We start from the raw sequence: 16203 nt of genomic DNA on the forward strand, positions 1-16203 counted from the left end.
ACGATGATGGGAAGACGATGTGACGCGCAATATGTTACTGTGGCCGTCAAGGTGTTAAATTGTATCTCGCAATGTGCAACACCACGCGCGCTACATATTTATGTGCACTTGTACCAGATTATGCGACAAGTTGTTTTAAGTTTACGAAAGTAAGTAGCATCGTGCTTTCTTTCTTTCTCGCTGCGTGTGTAAATATATATATATATATATATACATATATATATATATATTTACTGTAGACAAGTGCTGCAAGCACGCAACTGCAAGAGTCACATCTTTTAAAATCATGTTACCAGTTATGTTTGTTATAGTTTGTTTATACGCATGCAATACATTTTGCAGCTTTGTGTTATGGGTCGAATCACTTGCGATCGGAGTGAGTTTGATTAAACGCCAGTTTTAAGAGATGTCAATTAGCGTGCCTTCTCAAGTAGAAGATGATCATTTTTTATAATATAATCTTTTTTTCATCCTTTATAAAGCTTTTCGAAGATTCAACATTTAATGTTAAAAATTTGAAGGATTACGTTATTTAATAGTCATTTATTTAATATTATATCAAAGCTTCATTATCAAAGAAACATTTATAATATTAAAGACTTAATATTCGACAATTTGATTTTTATTTTCGACTTGTAAATTTCTTTTGTGAGACGTTAACGATAGAGCTTAATGGACATAGTTCTCGGTTCAGAGGAGGTCGATGAAACGTAAAGAGTTCCACGATACCGCCGGCCCATCCCTCAGAATCATCTTCGATCGCACATGATCCGAGTCGAATCTTTCGCCGAACACATCTCTGTAACCCGCAAACGAGTTATGCGAAAATAAATATGTTGTTTTTCATGCCAATCCCGAGAGGAGGGTCCGCTTTCCGTCGTGATTATTGCACTCGTTTTGTCCCGAGAGTGAAACGCCGTCGACTGACGGGTCGATAAATCGTGTTGCAGAGTTGGAGCTAGGTGCGAACAATCCGACGCGCGGCGAAGGCGCCAAGCGAAAGTACAGCTGCAAGTACTGCGGCAAGGGCTTCACGCAGTCCGGCCACTTGCGGAGCCACCAGAAGAGCTCCTGCTATTGGAACCCGCGCTCCACCTGTCATCAGTTGCAGAAGATCAGGCCGTTCTCCTGCACGCAGTGCGGCGCCTGCTACTCCAAGCAGTCGCACCTCATCTTCCACGTGAGGCACGAATGCGGCCGCACGCAGAAGTGCAACGTCTGCGGCAAGACGTTTCTGCACAGCAGCAGCCTGCGCAGGCACCGTCAGAGAGCCACGTGCCACTTTCAGCTCTGTTAACGTATTTGCCGGACTTGTGTCTTTCCAAGCTCCCGCGCGAAAACGAGCCTTGGCGAGCGGCCGTGAAACGGTTCGACGTCTAACGATTCAGCTCTCAGCTATAGTGGGTGTAGTAAGTCTTCAACCTTTTGCTCTAAGCCGAAGATTGTAATATAATTTCTGGTGAGAAAAAAGTGTCCCCTAAAAGTCACTGATAGATCCTGAAGCACGGTGGGTGCAATTGAGAAGCTTTCAGGCTTTTGCTCTGAGCCCAATTCTGTAACGTAATTCCTGCCAAAAGATGTTTCTTCAAGTGCCGCAATCTCTAGGACTATATTAAAGGTTATTGGGACTTTTGGCAGCACGGACAAAGGAAATGTCCTTTGCTAGGAACCTTTGCTACGTTGCAGTTTCTTGGAGTGAAAGGCTGAAGGCTTACCGACACTCCATTGTGGACTGGGCCTAAAATTTGGATCTGCTAACGCGGGAAATGTCTTCCGCCGGAAGTTTTGGGCTTGTAGAGAAAGGCTTTAGACTTATCACACCAATTGCTTTGAGCCTAAGAACCGAGTGGAGTGCCATCGCGGGAGGCAAGGAACGAATGACCTAGACGAATCAAGTTTCTCTCGATAGAAATGTCTTGGCCGGTTAGCTTTAACTCAAACTAACTCTCGTTGATTTTAACGGAAATTTTAACAGCGTCTTGATAATTAACATAGTGAATATCGAGGGTCGATGAGCCCCGTGGCAGATGAATTTGTTGGGATTCAAATAGGAAAGAAGCGACTCTCTCTTTCTCTCTTTCTTTCTCTCCACGCCGGGACGAGTGGCAAGCGGACTTTTTTCCGGAGTCCTTCTGCGATCATTTGTATTCTCCTTAGAAAGAAATTGGTGAGAATATCGCGCGAAATTTTGCTCCGGAGCAGCCTTTCGTTGAGTCGTTTCTACTGATAGACCGCGACCCAATGGGCACCTGAAACTGCGTATATTGTCCATAGAGCAATCGAAGTACCAAATCAAAGAATTATTGTGATACGTTACGACGGACATGTACATAAATTATACTTGATTATTTCCAAAGCGCAGATCATTTCTTTTCGACCACTCCCACTTTGACTCTTTCGGTACAACGGATGCTTGCCACGTATAGTTACGCGAGAGCACTTGTGTGTGTGAAGCATTTCCATGTGCTAATTCTTCTGTTGAAGCAATAATTTTAATAAATTATAATAAATAAATATATATATATATATATATGCAGGATGTCCGGGATCTTTTGGAAACGAAAAATTGTGAAGATTAATCAGATCAAACTAAGAAGAAAAGCCAAGTAGCATTTTGCAAAAATCGCAATAGTTATTAAGTTCTTAATGGTTGAAAATGAGAACCACATCCAGAAATTTTAATTGATAACTTGAAAATTTGGGTACTATTTGCAAAATGGCAAAGAATTTTTCTGTTCAGAATGACCTAATCTACAATTACATGGTTGACAGCTATTGTGTCTAGCGACAGGTTAGAGATTCAGGGCTCAAAGTTTAATATTTATCGCTAGACACAATAGCCGTCATATAATTGTAGATTAGGTCATTCTGAACAAAAAAGTTCTTTACCACTTCGCAAATAACACGCGAATTTCCAAGTTATCAATCAAAAGAGCCTCTTCAGGCCATTTTCAATCAATTAATGACTCAATAACTATTGCGATTTTTACACAAAATGGTACATGTCACTTTTCTTCTCAGTTTAATCTGGTTAATCGTCACAATTTTTCGTTTCCAAAAGATCCTGGACATCCTGTATATAATTAATAAATTATAACAAGAAAACACATAAATTTTAAGATAACTATGCAAGTAATAATTACTTGCATAATAATTATACAAATAATTATTGCTCACATATAGTTATCTTATTGTTATCATATACATAATATATAATATGTACAAAAATCGTCGTTGACAAAAAGTGAAATATTATTTTGAGATATAAGTCACTTCATTGATAACAAAACGAGGAAGCTGACGGGCTTAGTCGACGCTCGTACCGAGAGGGTTGAATAAATGCCCGAACTTTCGCGGGAGCGTACGCGAATCGGTCCACCGACATTGCGTTTTTCTCCAGTCCTCGACATCTCCACGATTCTTCGGACATCGTCCTCTTCAACGAGCCGTTCTTCCTCGCAGTCGGACCGTCCCTGTCGACTCACGCAGGCAGTTTGGTAACTCGCGATACGTCCGACACGGTTTCTTCGCTGATCCGCTGTTCTCTCGTTTCAGATTCATTGTTCCTAGCCAGACAGAGAGCGGCATTCTTCACTCGGCAGCGCGTTTCGCGGAGGTCGTTTAGACGGATGAATATGATGGACGTTATGGAAGGGAAAATATATCAGTCTCTATGGATGTGTTTTCATGGCTAGTCATTCGTTTACGATTCATTTGTTTTGACTCCTTCGACGTTTCGTTTATTAATTTGTTTGCATATATTTTCCGCGCTCTTTTCCTCTCCTCCCTACGAAGGATCCCGACACGTTTTTCTCGTGACGTCAGGTACATACGGACGTTTATCTCGTGCGAATTTCTGCGGTAATAAAATGTCCCGACGGCAACCGTCGTGCGTCTCTTGGTGCGTCTTCCGCATCTCTCTCTCTTTATCCTGGACTGTTTTGACTACTTACGGCTATGATGGGCTTGCATGTGGCTTTTGTTCTCATCCGCTGCGCGTTTTCTTCCTCTATTTATTTATTTCTTTCTCTTTCTCATTTTCTTTTACTTTTCACTCAAGTTAACACAGCTTCAATCAGCTGTGGAATTTTCTCCCGTCTGCATCTGCCCTGCCCCATTCAGCCTCGCCATCGTTTCCCTGCTAAAACGTACGTTTGCCATTGTGTTACAGAAAAATCGTCGAATAAAAAGCCGAGCAACGGCAAGGAGGGAGTAAGTGAGAAAAGGGAGACGGAGGAAGGAGTAGGAGGGAGCGGCGGTAATCTCATTAATGGTAAATGTCTCGCAACGACGAGCGGCGCGCAGACGAAAAAGAGAGTCCTGGGACCCATAGCGGACATTCCGGACGCGAGGAGAAATATGCCTTCGACGAGCACCGCGGGGACAAAGAAACAAAGCCCCAAAGCTTCGACTAGCAACGCGCAGGCGAAGAAAGGCGCCGCCAATCAGGCCGAAGTCGTCGCCCTGACCAGCGACAGCACCGACACCAGCGACAACGAGAGCTCGCCGTGGACGAACTCGAAGAACGTGGCGCGCGAGCGAAAGGCTCAGAACCACAAGTGTCCACATTGCAACGACTGCTTCGAGTATCGTAACAATCTGATGAGGCACATCACGACCAACTGTATGTCGAACCCGCAGTCAAGGGCCAGAAAGGAAGCTGGTTTGTACAGATGCGAAGTCTGCGGTCGGTGCTACTCGCAATCGAAAGGCCTGCGTTATCATCAGAGGCACGAGTGTCAGAAAACTGTCCAGTGTCCGGATTGTTTCACGACTATGAAAGGAAGTGTCATAACGGACCGTCACAAACGGGATCATTGCGTGAACAAACGGCGCGATTTTAAAGCAAAGCGCGAATTAGCGAAGACGGACGAAGACGAGCTCTTCGTCAACGATTCCAGCGACGAGCTGTAACGAATCGCGAAAGAAAAACGTCGCTCTTGTCGCTTTGTAGCGAGTGACGTCCGCTCGGGAGGACGTTGCACTCACTTTCGTTCGATTTACATCTTTCGCCCTTTTCTTTTTTATTTTATTTTATTTTATATCATCTCGTTCGGAATTTGAATTTTATTTTCGTTCTGGGAGGAGGAGGAGACAAAAATGCTATCAATCCCGCTCGCGATTCGCGTGTTCTTCAATTTTGCCGGTTAACGATCATTAATGTATTCAGCATTTGTCCTTTTTTTTTTTCTGTGACACAGTGGACACAAATTCTTCTCATGTATGCGGAACTTTCGTCCAATGTATATCAGGATTATATAAATTATTGAATTTCAACTGATGTCACGGGTGTGTTGCCTGATTAGCGAGTCTCAATGTTGCACAGATCGTGATCAAACTTTGCTCCCCTATACATATCGATGTAGGAAGAACTGAGGACACGTCGTTGCGATTCAGTCAGATTATGCTTTAACGTTAGATTGTGCCATTATAATTTTTGTTTGCGCGTGCGCGTGTGTATGTGATTTTCTATTGGTTTCTCATTATAATCTGTGCATATGTCGTTTTATTTTCATTGTTTCGTGTTATGCCGATTGATAAAATTTTCCAATTTATGTACACATCTCCGCACACACACGATCTTCAGTAAACGATAATCTTATTTTACACGCAGTTGTTACATTTCGTAAGCTCTATCGTTAAGATTATTTTTATACGTGCGTTACAGAAAGATAAATTCATGATATCGACGATCGAGAAGTTTACGATCGTGCGTGTTCACGTCGATTTTGCAGTATTATCAGCATTTATCGCGTTAGATGCAACTTAGAAATTGAATATCCCGTAAAATATCGTTGAGACGAAAAACTTGGTAGATTCTCACGGAATAGACTTTTCCTTAATAGAAATTTAATGATAGTTTCAGAGAGAGATCATCTCGGATAACCGCCGAGTGAAGTTGTACGGCTATATAAACGCATGATAATAAATCTATTCACTTGTTGACCTTAGGTCGAACTTTCTACCGATCTAAGTCCCCTTTTCATAAGCCTTTCGTTAACGGAAGCACACGCGGCGGATTGTATCCGTGTGTATGTATGCGTTGTGTCACACCCGCTTATAATCGCGCGACAAATTTTTATTAAGGAAAAGTCGTATTAAAGGTTGCTCTTTACGAATAAATTTGCTACAATATACTTTCACGTTAACTTTCACTTACTCGCCCGTGCTTCTTCTTCTTAAACGGTCAAGTCAAGTTATTATCGAACACGTAAGCTCCCTATCTCTCTTTCTTTCTCTCTCTCTCTCTCTCTCTCTCTCTCTCTCTCTCTCTCTCTCGCTCTCGCTCTCGCTCTCGCTCTCGCTCTCGCTCTCGCTCTCGCTCTCGCTCTCGCTCTCGCTGTCGCTCTCGCTCTCGCTTTCGCTCTGCAGCCGTCAACCCAACTCGGTTGACCAATATCCTTGTTTCTCTCCGTTTCAGGCAGCGAGCTGATGAAGGTGACAGTCTATGCCTACAAGTGCAAACGATGCAATCTCGATTTCCCCAGCGAGCAGTTTCTGCAGCAGCACCGACTGTACTGTCACGTCGCGCGAGAACGAGCCCATCCGAATGCACGGTGGAACGTGGAGACCATCCTGTCGTTCCCCACGTACAATTGTCCGCATTGCGACTTGAGTTACACGAAACCCGGCAATCTGAAGAGGCACCTGTTGTTCGGCTGCGGCCGTGATCCCAATTTCCGCACGATGAGCGGGAGATAAGCGGGCAGGCGGGAGGCTTCATTGTCTTATCGAGTCCTCGATGTACAACAAGAACTCCCCGAGCGGGCAGAAGTGGGCTTCCGGTCGTTGCTCCCGATCGGCCGATGTTGCTCCGGATGTTTCCGCCAGCGCGAGTACTTTTGTACGTGCAATAAATTGCATCCTTATACGGTGCGAAAGCACAACCTTGAATCCTCCTTGTACACGGGGCGTATATCTTATTTTCGCTTTTTCTTACCGTGTTGTATACATATTACCGAGTTCGGACACGTTTGTACCGACCTAGAGCTTGCGAGAGAGAAGATCCTGTCAGATTTTCCATGACAGTTCAGACTTCATCATTGACAGTTTGATGAACACTTGGTATATATGATACAACTGATACTATTATTATCCCCAATAAACATATAACCGATGCTTTCGACTTGGTTATTTTTCTATACGTCTGTCCTAAGTGTTGTGTAATAAATGCTGAAATTAAAATTAACACGCTGTGTGCTTATATCCCGTGACTTGAGCGCGGCACGCGCGAGCGCTTTTTTAATTATCCGACTGATGCAATTTTACATCGCGACTTCCGTCGATTCATAAACCAAGCTACATCACCTCGACTCTTCGTACATTCTCGTGCGTGCGTGGTCATATTTAATGACTAAATATTTCTGCAGCAGAGCTATGCATGTGTGTCTCGCCTTGATGGCCGTCAACGTTGGTCGACGCACGAGGCGGGCCGCCGGAGGAGTCATTAATGAGGAGGATTAATAAGTTCAAGTTACTTTTACAGCATAAACGCGATAAAGCTTGACGATGAAAACTGCTTGACGTTGATTTGAGAGAAAAGGAACACGTTTCTCCTCTAATAATTTTGGCATTAAACAATACGAAATTTGTGTATGTGTATATATGTGTGCGCTTCTCTCTCTCTCTCTCTCTCTCGCTATATATTTCATTTTATGTCTCAGTGTAGCCCAAAAATATTCGCATTCTTAATATAACATTATAATATAACAATGTTAAGATTTATACGTTACTGGGACTCTGTCCTTTCCTGCCGGAAAATTCTAGTTGGACTGCCACCGTATTGTCTGTGGTTCACCGAATAGGTACATCGTGTTCTTCTTTCCTGCGGAGTCGGTTGCGGACTTCTCGTTCATGTTTCCAGTAATTCCGATCGCAGTCGGCGATCGCTCGTAAGTGCCCGTTACTGTCGCACCAATTAATGTCACCGACGGTGGCGAGTAAATTGTATCGAGACCTCGAGGAACGAGATCTCCGCGAGATCTCTTCACGAGCCAAAGGCCAAAGGCCGCGGTCGCACTTCGTGATGGCTGCATGTGCGAAGTCGTCGGGCGAGTTAGGGAACGGCGTTCCTATTATTCCTGTAATACCCACCATGTCCCGTGGGCAAAGTTCACCGCGTTTTATCGTCGTGGGGTTACTTTCTTGTTGCAGGGCTTGTGCAGTACCAACATGAGAAGCAGCAACAACAACAACAGGATAACTATCTCGGCGCCTTGTCGTTGGAGCAGCATCTCGCCTTTCAGGCTGCCTCGTCGCAAAGTTACGACGCCGGGGACGACTTCGGGAACGACTCCGTCCACTCAACGGGCGTCCCGCCCAACGCGTTCGGCGATTGGTATCCTGAAGGTGCGGCGGCGACGAAGCAGCAACAGCAGCAGCTGCCGCAACGGGACAACTCACAGCGACGTTATCGGTGTCCGAAGTGCAGCAATAGCTACAAGTATCTGGGCGACATGAAGAAGCATGTGCGTTTCCAGTGCGGGCAGGAGCCGAAGTTCCAATGTCCCTACTGCCGTAAACGCGCTAAGGTGTCGTCCAATATGTACGCTCACGTGCGCAGCATGCACAACGACCTGCCGATATACATAATAGACTTGGACAAGCAGTTCTCGAACTTGCTCCAGTGAGACGATGCTGCTGCTGGAGAGCGTGTTGCCTCGAGTTCCTAGTTAGGAGAGACTTCAAATCTGATTTTATTACGCTGCTGTATTCATGTTTAAGTTCTTCAAGGTTCCCCACCTTTAATCGTTTAACGTAAAATTATCGGAATACGTATCCAATTCTGGACATTTTTATTATTTTGATCTACTACGACAACAACGAAGGTTTAAGCTTTCAACATTGAATACGTGTACACAGCGTGTATGTATATAGAATGAAGCGAGATAAAAAATATCAAATATAGCAATTGTAAAGTTTTAAGTGACGCATCACGTAGCAATGCTAGTATGATCTTGAACAGCGTCATCAAAATCGCGGAGACTTTAAATTTTCTACATGGAAATCCTATTTTTTTATTATTAATTATGTCTTTCTACCAATCAGTTTGAACAACTTTTGTTTGAAATATCTTTTTATTTGCCTAATATTTTTCAAGATATTTATGTATAATATTACAGAACATTTTTCAAGATTTAGCTTGCGATATCTCGGTGACTATTTGTCGGAACAAAAAGTGATACTAGACCTTTTTACTGTATTCAGTTTCAAGAATATGTTGTTACAATAGCGCCCTAACTTTTGTTAACTTGATGACTTTTCAAGAAATTTCAAAATCAAACACAATTTAAAGACAAACTTAGAAATAGTTATCGATATATCGTAAGCCAAATTGAAAAAGTTTTCAAGTTTTTCTTAAATATCTCAAAAAAAATATTAGGCAAATAAAATATTTCAGACAAAAGTTATTTAAGTTAATTAAAAGTTGTTTAGATTAATTGGTAGGAAAAGATGATATAATAAAAAATGGGAGTTTTCATTAAAAAAATTCAAGTTGACCTTCTCGTAACCTTGATGATGCTGTTATTAACCTTCTATGGGCCGAATTTTTGTTTTAAATATAAAAAAATTTATGGAACGGAAAATCAACAATTATAAACCTATATATGCAGATTTGCCAGTTTAAACAATTTATATTGCTATTATTGTTATTATTGTTATTATTGTTATTATTGTTATTTATATTGTTATTGGTTATCTCAGAGACATTATATAATTAAGACGTATACGTCATCTTGTGAAAAAACTAAAATTATTTGGTAAAATGTCGATATATTAGCATGTGACCTGAAAGTTACACGGACCTATAGAGGGTTAAAGTCATATTAGTATTGCTATGCGATTCACTTCAAATCTTACAACTTCTGTACTTGACATTTTTTTCTACCTTGCATACTTTTAAAGTTATTCAGGTGGCCCGTTTTAGGTGCCTAACCCTGTATATGTATATTTACTAGACATATTTGCACTGCACTGGATCTATTAAATGAATCCAAAGTGAATATTGTGAATTTTAAATATAATATTAATATTCAGATATATTTATAATTAATATTGCAATTAATATTATTAATATTCAGATACATTTATAATGTAATATTGTAATCAATATTTGATACATTAGTATTCAACATTTACAATATTCATATTATTGTTATTATTATATTAATATATTAATATTTAAAATTCATAATATATTCTTTTTGAATATTATTTGAATTGAACCGAATATTGTGAAATTTTGAAAATATTAAAAGAAAAATATATATGTATATGTATGGTGTCCGGGATCTTTTAGAAACGAAAAGTTGTGAAGATTAATCAGATCAAACTGAGAAGAAAAGTCACGTACTCTTTTGCAAAAACTGCAATAATTATTAAGATATTAATGATCGGAAATGACCACATCTAGAAGCTCTTTTAATTGATAATTTGAAAATTTGCGTACTATTTGTGAAATGGTACTTGACTTTTCTTCTCAGGTCAGATCTGATTAATCTTCACAAGTTTCCGTTTCCAAAAGATCGGGGCATCCTGTATATGCATACTTTCCATGTGTTGAAAGTTTAGATGTTCCAACTTCAAGGCCAAAACGTGAAGAATATCCAGAACTAGCTACGTGTTCGGACATTGGTATTTTTACTTTTTACTTTAAATCACGTATATGTGTCATGTACGTGCGATTTATTTTGTGAAAAAATATTTCACGAAAATTAAGAAGATTCTTGGAAGACGTCTGTTTGTCTTTTAATCAATGTTTCGTGTCAGTATCGCGTTGTTCACTGTATCCTTCAATTATCCACATGCAACAGGAGTGCAAATTGATATGCAAATCAGGTAGCTCAAAAGTCAATCACTCTTCAACATCGTCGACGATGACGAACGTCCGGAAGATTCACAGCAGACCACGAGGGATCCGCACAGAATGTTTTTTCATTAGCCATTCATTTGTTTCTAACCATATGTGCAATTATGTATCATACGAATAAACGAGACAAGCCAACAAGCTAGCCCGACTGCATCGACCCGCGTGGATTTTCAGGTTGGAATCGGTCCGGAAAACGCGCGTGAAACGCGTGTTTTCATTTTGGCTCCTGCGACCTCTAGTACGTATGCCATGTATGTATATGAGTGTCTGTTGCGACCCGGTACCCGGCAAGTCGCTCGTGTAGATGACCGAAGAGCATGGACGAAACTGTTTATCCCTGTGCCCGATGTCGTGACTTAGACTGACCTCGGCGTTTCTCGCTAGCCGCCACTAACTGTTTGCTCGCACTTGGATTCTTTTTCTAGATTCGCTTTACGGTCAGATGCACTCGTCTTACGTACACCCGGAGGTAGTGCCAGGCGGCGGCGGCGGCGGCGGCGGCGGGGGTGTGCCCGCCGACAGCTATCAGCCGCGAAGAGACGCGCTGGACGTCATGAAGAAGGCGAAGGAGGATTCCTCCTACATGTACGTCGACTCCGGCCATCCTCAACGAACCGCGGCGCCGATCGCCACGGCTCGCTGGCCGGACAGCATGGCCATCCAGAACGCGAGGAAGAAGTTCCACTGTCCGAGGTGCAACAGCGGTTACACTAGACTCTCCGATATGAAGACCCACTGCCAGTTCCAGTGCGGCAAAGAGCCGCGCTACCAGTGCCCCTACTGCACGAAGAAGGCCAAGTTCTCGTCGAACATGTATGTGCACGTGCGCCGAATGCACAAGGACGAGAAGCTGCAGATCATCGATCTCTACAAGCAGCTGTCGAGAGTCCACTACTGAAGAGGAGGCGACGACGAAGGATGTTTTCGCCCCGACGGTGGCTGGAACCGAGCTGGAGCTTCATACCGGTCCCTATGGCGTGATCAATAAGAAGATAGCCCGGACAACAAACTTGAAGCGACGACTCGCGCGAGTAGATTTTTCAGACGGTAGGAAGGAAGACTGATCTACAATGTGCTCTTTGCTTCCTGTTTCTTCCTTCTTCCTTATCTCTCTTTCCGTCTCGAGACACAAGGTTTCAGTCGAAAGCAGGTGAAGAGAAGGGAACAGCAAGCAAAGAGCCATCGTGAATAAGACTTAGTGGTCTCTCGTGGGCGCGTGTGCCCTCGTTGTCCTTCTCTTCGCGAACGCGAATTGCAACTTGACGATACCCGACGTCAAGCGGCGGCTTGGCGCCATTCACTGCGAGCAATAATTTTCTACCATCGGTTCAGAGACGCGTTACGTCTCGACAGCCCGTGACGCATATCCAGTTCGTCGGACGAACACGTTGGCGTGTGAGATCTGCTGCTCTGTCGTGGTCGCACCCCTTCCTCCCCCGCGAGATCCGCCACCGCTCAGTTTCGCGCCGGATGCGTTGCTGAAGAAAACGCATATAGGACGCGCACGGATTGAGTTGTTCGCTCTGAAAGTAGCAGGATTATTTGTACAGGCACCGACACGGTTTCGCGTAGGATAGTGCTGTGTTATTGTTATCGTTTTGTCCAGACAGACTGCGGTGTACGGGTCATGCTTGGACGGACTCCTCCGCGGACGAGGACGTTCCGTGCGAAGTCCGGTCGTAAGGTTAGAGAGATAATTCGTGTAGAGGCATCTTTATCTCTCGATGTGCATTAACTGATGTTGAGAGGATGGTCTCCTGCGATCCGCGAGAACGGGTATTTTAATGTATATATCATGATATACGTTAATATGTATTAACATATTAACTAATATGTTGGTGTATATTAATGCTCAATATATACACACACCCACACACACATATATATATATATATATATATATATATATATTGATACGTATGCTATATCCAACATGTCACAACCTTGATTTACCACGGCGAATAATTTACACGACACTCGCTCGAACGATAAGCGTGATTCAAGTCAAAGTCACTAATCCTGAAGTCTCACTGCGTTGCTCCTTGCGGAGGTATTTACGCGTTTATACTTGTTTAGAATCTGTTACCGAAATAACCTAAGGAATAAACGCTCTTCGAAAGAAAATCGAAAGAAAAGGAAAATGCCCACATTCGACTCCCACGGTGCTCCGCCTCATGACGTCCACTCTTGTGACCAAAGATACCGATTTCCTTTTCACGACGTTTCCCTTCAAAAACAATGATCTTCAAGTCTGTACATAAATCATCTTTTCCAGCAGAAATATCGCTTTTCTTCCCGTGCTTCTCGCTGTGTCATGCGAAGACATGGTATACTAATTGCTTTTCAGAGATGAAAGATCTGTCGAAGGCAAACAAGATCAGATGTTGGACACGGAGCATACAAGTGGGAAGCGCGACTGTTTCCACCTGGGGAGAGATACCGTTCCCAGGAGAATAGTAGAGCCAAGCGACATTGCACGACTCGATGTAACAATTGAGCTTTCTTTTCTGTTCACTTGACTTTCTCGACGCATCCTATACTTCCGTTTGCCCGCCGCCCGAGGGTGCCCGTCACACACATCCAGCTGACTGTTACAATTAATACAATCTGTTAATCTGTATCCAGCAATAATAACCGCTGACCGTGAGAAGCTTGCATGAACGATAATAACAAGCCGAGCGAAGAGAGTCTCTCGCAACCAGTCGCGCGCGGCACCCTCTCTGACACTGTGACTTTTGTTTCCAGGTTTTTGTGCGTCCTTCAGATCGCTGAAAGACGCGGCCGGCCGTTTCCGGCGCAAGAACAATATATTCAACAAGCGCTTCCCCTGCGGCAATTGCGCGAGCGTCTACAACAAGAAGGGCAGCCTGACGACGCACCTGCGATACGAGTGCGGCCAACCGCCGCGCTTTAAGTGCCCGTACTGCGACCTGCTGTCGAAGAAGACCTCGAACGTGCAGCAGCACATACGGAGGAAGCACAAGAACTGCGCCGTTTACGTGCAAGACACTCGGCATATGTCCAATTTTATCTACGCCCCTCGTGTCAATCGATGATTGTGTTTAATAAAGTATGCCATCTTCATGAATCTCAGTGTCCCGTTAGACCACGCTCACACACGACAACACGATCGTGACCATTGACCTAACGAGCGATCGACCTGTGTTACCGAGTGTGTGATTCCGGCTGAACTCCTTTTACACGCTTCTGGTCGCTTCCAATCACGTCAGTCAGCGCGCGTGTTTAAACGTGTAGAGTTACCAAATTTCGTACGCAATTGAGCTATATCTTGTTGAGTGATTATGACTTTATATCTTGCCGCAATTTAACACGTAATTACAAGTGAAGTGACGTTTAAACGTTCTTTCAACGACGCGATTGTAAACAACCGGAAGCGCGCGGAAAAGAACACACTTGGGTCCGCTCTTCTCTCGAGCTGGACTCTCTCCCTCCTCCTCCGAACCGGGTGACTGCTTTTATTTAGAGTCACCCGTCGATTTTCGACCAGCTCGCCCACTTCTGCACGTCCGATCGCGTTCCTCGACACGTTTGTTGAAGACGTTGAATGCGGAAGCATCGGAGCTTGAGAAGCTTATGGAGCTTTCTCCGTCGTCGGGCCGAGTACTCGACCGACGATAACCGCGCGCGTGTTCAGCCATGATCCTCGGATTGAGTACCTTGTATTTTCAGTTTCCAGGCTCAGCGGCAAGCCGAGCGGTCAGTCACTGCGCTGTCCGCAGTGCACGAGTGTCTTTCTCAGACGGAAAGGACTGCGGGAGCATATGATCTACCTGTGCGGTCAGCCACCGAGGTTCCAGTGTCCTTACTGTAACCAACGCTCGAAACTGATATCGAATCTTTACAAGCACGTGCGTTGCAAACACCGGGGCGAGTTGGTTTGGTGTATCGATCTGAAGAAGGAGTGACGGGTAGCCCGTTCGCCTGTTCGCACGCAACGTGCCGTTTTCCTCCCGGTACCGTCCATCAGCGACTTGATCAGCGCCCGTTCTCGCCACCAACAGTCACGACAGGCTTGCCCTACGACTGTTAGCTTTTTAGCTGTTGGTGACGGAAATATCCGTGGGAAGGTTGCTTCGTTAGAAGCATTTTTGTTTTTCCAATACGCGGATATTTTCATCATCAACAGATTGGGCCACTTTTCTTGCTGCGGCAAGAAAAGTGGCCTAAACTATTGATGGCGGAAATATCTGCGGGAAGAATATCCCCCAATTGCTCCGTTAGTAGTATTTTTCTTATTGAAATGCGCAGATATTTTCGTCATCAACAGTTTGGGCCACTTTTCTTGCTGCGGCAAGAAAAGTGGTTGAAACTGTGGATGATGAAAAAATCCACAGAAAGGATACTTCAATTGCTCCGTTAGAAATATTTTTCATTTTTCGAATGAGCGGATATTTCCGTCATCAACAGTTTGAGCCAGTTTTCTTTCCACGGTAAGAAAAGTATCTCAAATTTTTCACGACGGAAATATCCGCGGAAAGGATATTCCAATTGCTCTCTTAGAAGTATTTTGTTTTTGTTGGAATGCGCGGATATTCCAATTACTTTGTTAGAAGTATTTTTCTTGTTAGAATGCGCGGATATTTTTGACATCAACAATTTAGGCAATTTTTCTTGTCGCGATAAAGAAAGTGGTCCAAACTGTTGATGACAGAAATATCCGTGGGAAGGATATTCCAATTGTCCAATTAGAAGTATTTTTCTTCTTTGAATGAGCGATTTCTGCCATCAACAATTTGGATAATTTTTCTTGTCGGAAAGCACATATTTCCGTCATCAACAGTTTAGGTTACTTTTCTTTTCGTGGGAAAAAAAGTGACCTAAATTTTTCATGGCGGAAATATCGGTGGAAAGGATATTCCAATTGCTCCGTTAGAAGTATTTTTGTCTTTCCAATGCGCGGATATTTTCATCAGCAAGTTTGGGCAACTTTTACCCGCGGGTATTTTCGTTGTTAACAGCCGAGGACTTAACGACAGCGTCGTCACGTCACGTCGCAGAGACGAATATCAGATCCACTCGATCCACGACGATGTAACGATATCGACGCTTTCGTGAAAAGTCGCAGGGTAAGTCCGCAGTAGACTCTGTGACTTCCATCGACAGTATTGTGATCATTCCGTGTGTCGTTGCGCGGCGACGTAACGGCAACGACATTGTCGCGCAAAGTTACACAGAACAGGCCGCTCCTCAACAACGTAACGACTCCGACAATCTCTCATGCGAGGTTGTGCTACGTCGTGGAGGCTGCCGATTGTCTCCATGTGTTCTCAACTAACGCGGACCAGGCAGCTTTGCATCGCAAGTCCGTCAGA

General features: G+C 43.7%; 1 protein-coding gene across 46 annotated transcripts in view; it reads left to right on the top strand.

The window, feature by feature from the left end:
- Window positions 1-16203, top strand: part of LOC105183462 (longitudinals lacking protein, isoforms A/B/D/L) — a 207640-nt gene that overhangs the window by 40318 nt on the left and 151119 nt on the right. For 3 of the 46 annotated variants that reach the window (XM_011141584.3, XM_011141583.3, XM_025303829.1), the window contains exons 7-8: window positions 4172-4663; window positions 6422-7126. The exons of 38 other annotated variants lie outside the window; for them this stretch is intronic. In XM_011141584.3, the coding sequence (XP_011139886.1) occupies window positions 4172-4663; window positions 6422-6702 (773 nt within the window). In that variant the 3' untranslated portion in view covers window positions 6703-7126. Of the gene's footprint in view, window positions 1-950; window positions 2357-4171; window positions 4664-6421; window positions 7127-8154; window positions 8646-11295; window positions 13012-13615; window positions 13959-16203 lie in introns of those variants that run through there. 5 more of the 46 variants (XM_011141602.3, XM_025303831.1, XM_011141586.3 and 2 more) reach the window with 5 other exon arrangements.

The sequence above is a fragment of the Harpegnathos saltator genome, unplaced genomic scaffold (genome assembly GCF_003227715.2).
Source record: "Harpegnathos saltator strain DR-91 unplaced genomic scaffold, Hsal_v8.6 scaffold58, whole genome shotgun sequence".
In the NCBI taxonomy this organism is placed as follows: Eukaryota; Metazoa; Arthropoda; class Insecta; order Hymenoptera; family Formicidae; genus Harpegnathos; species Harpegnathos saltator.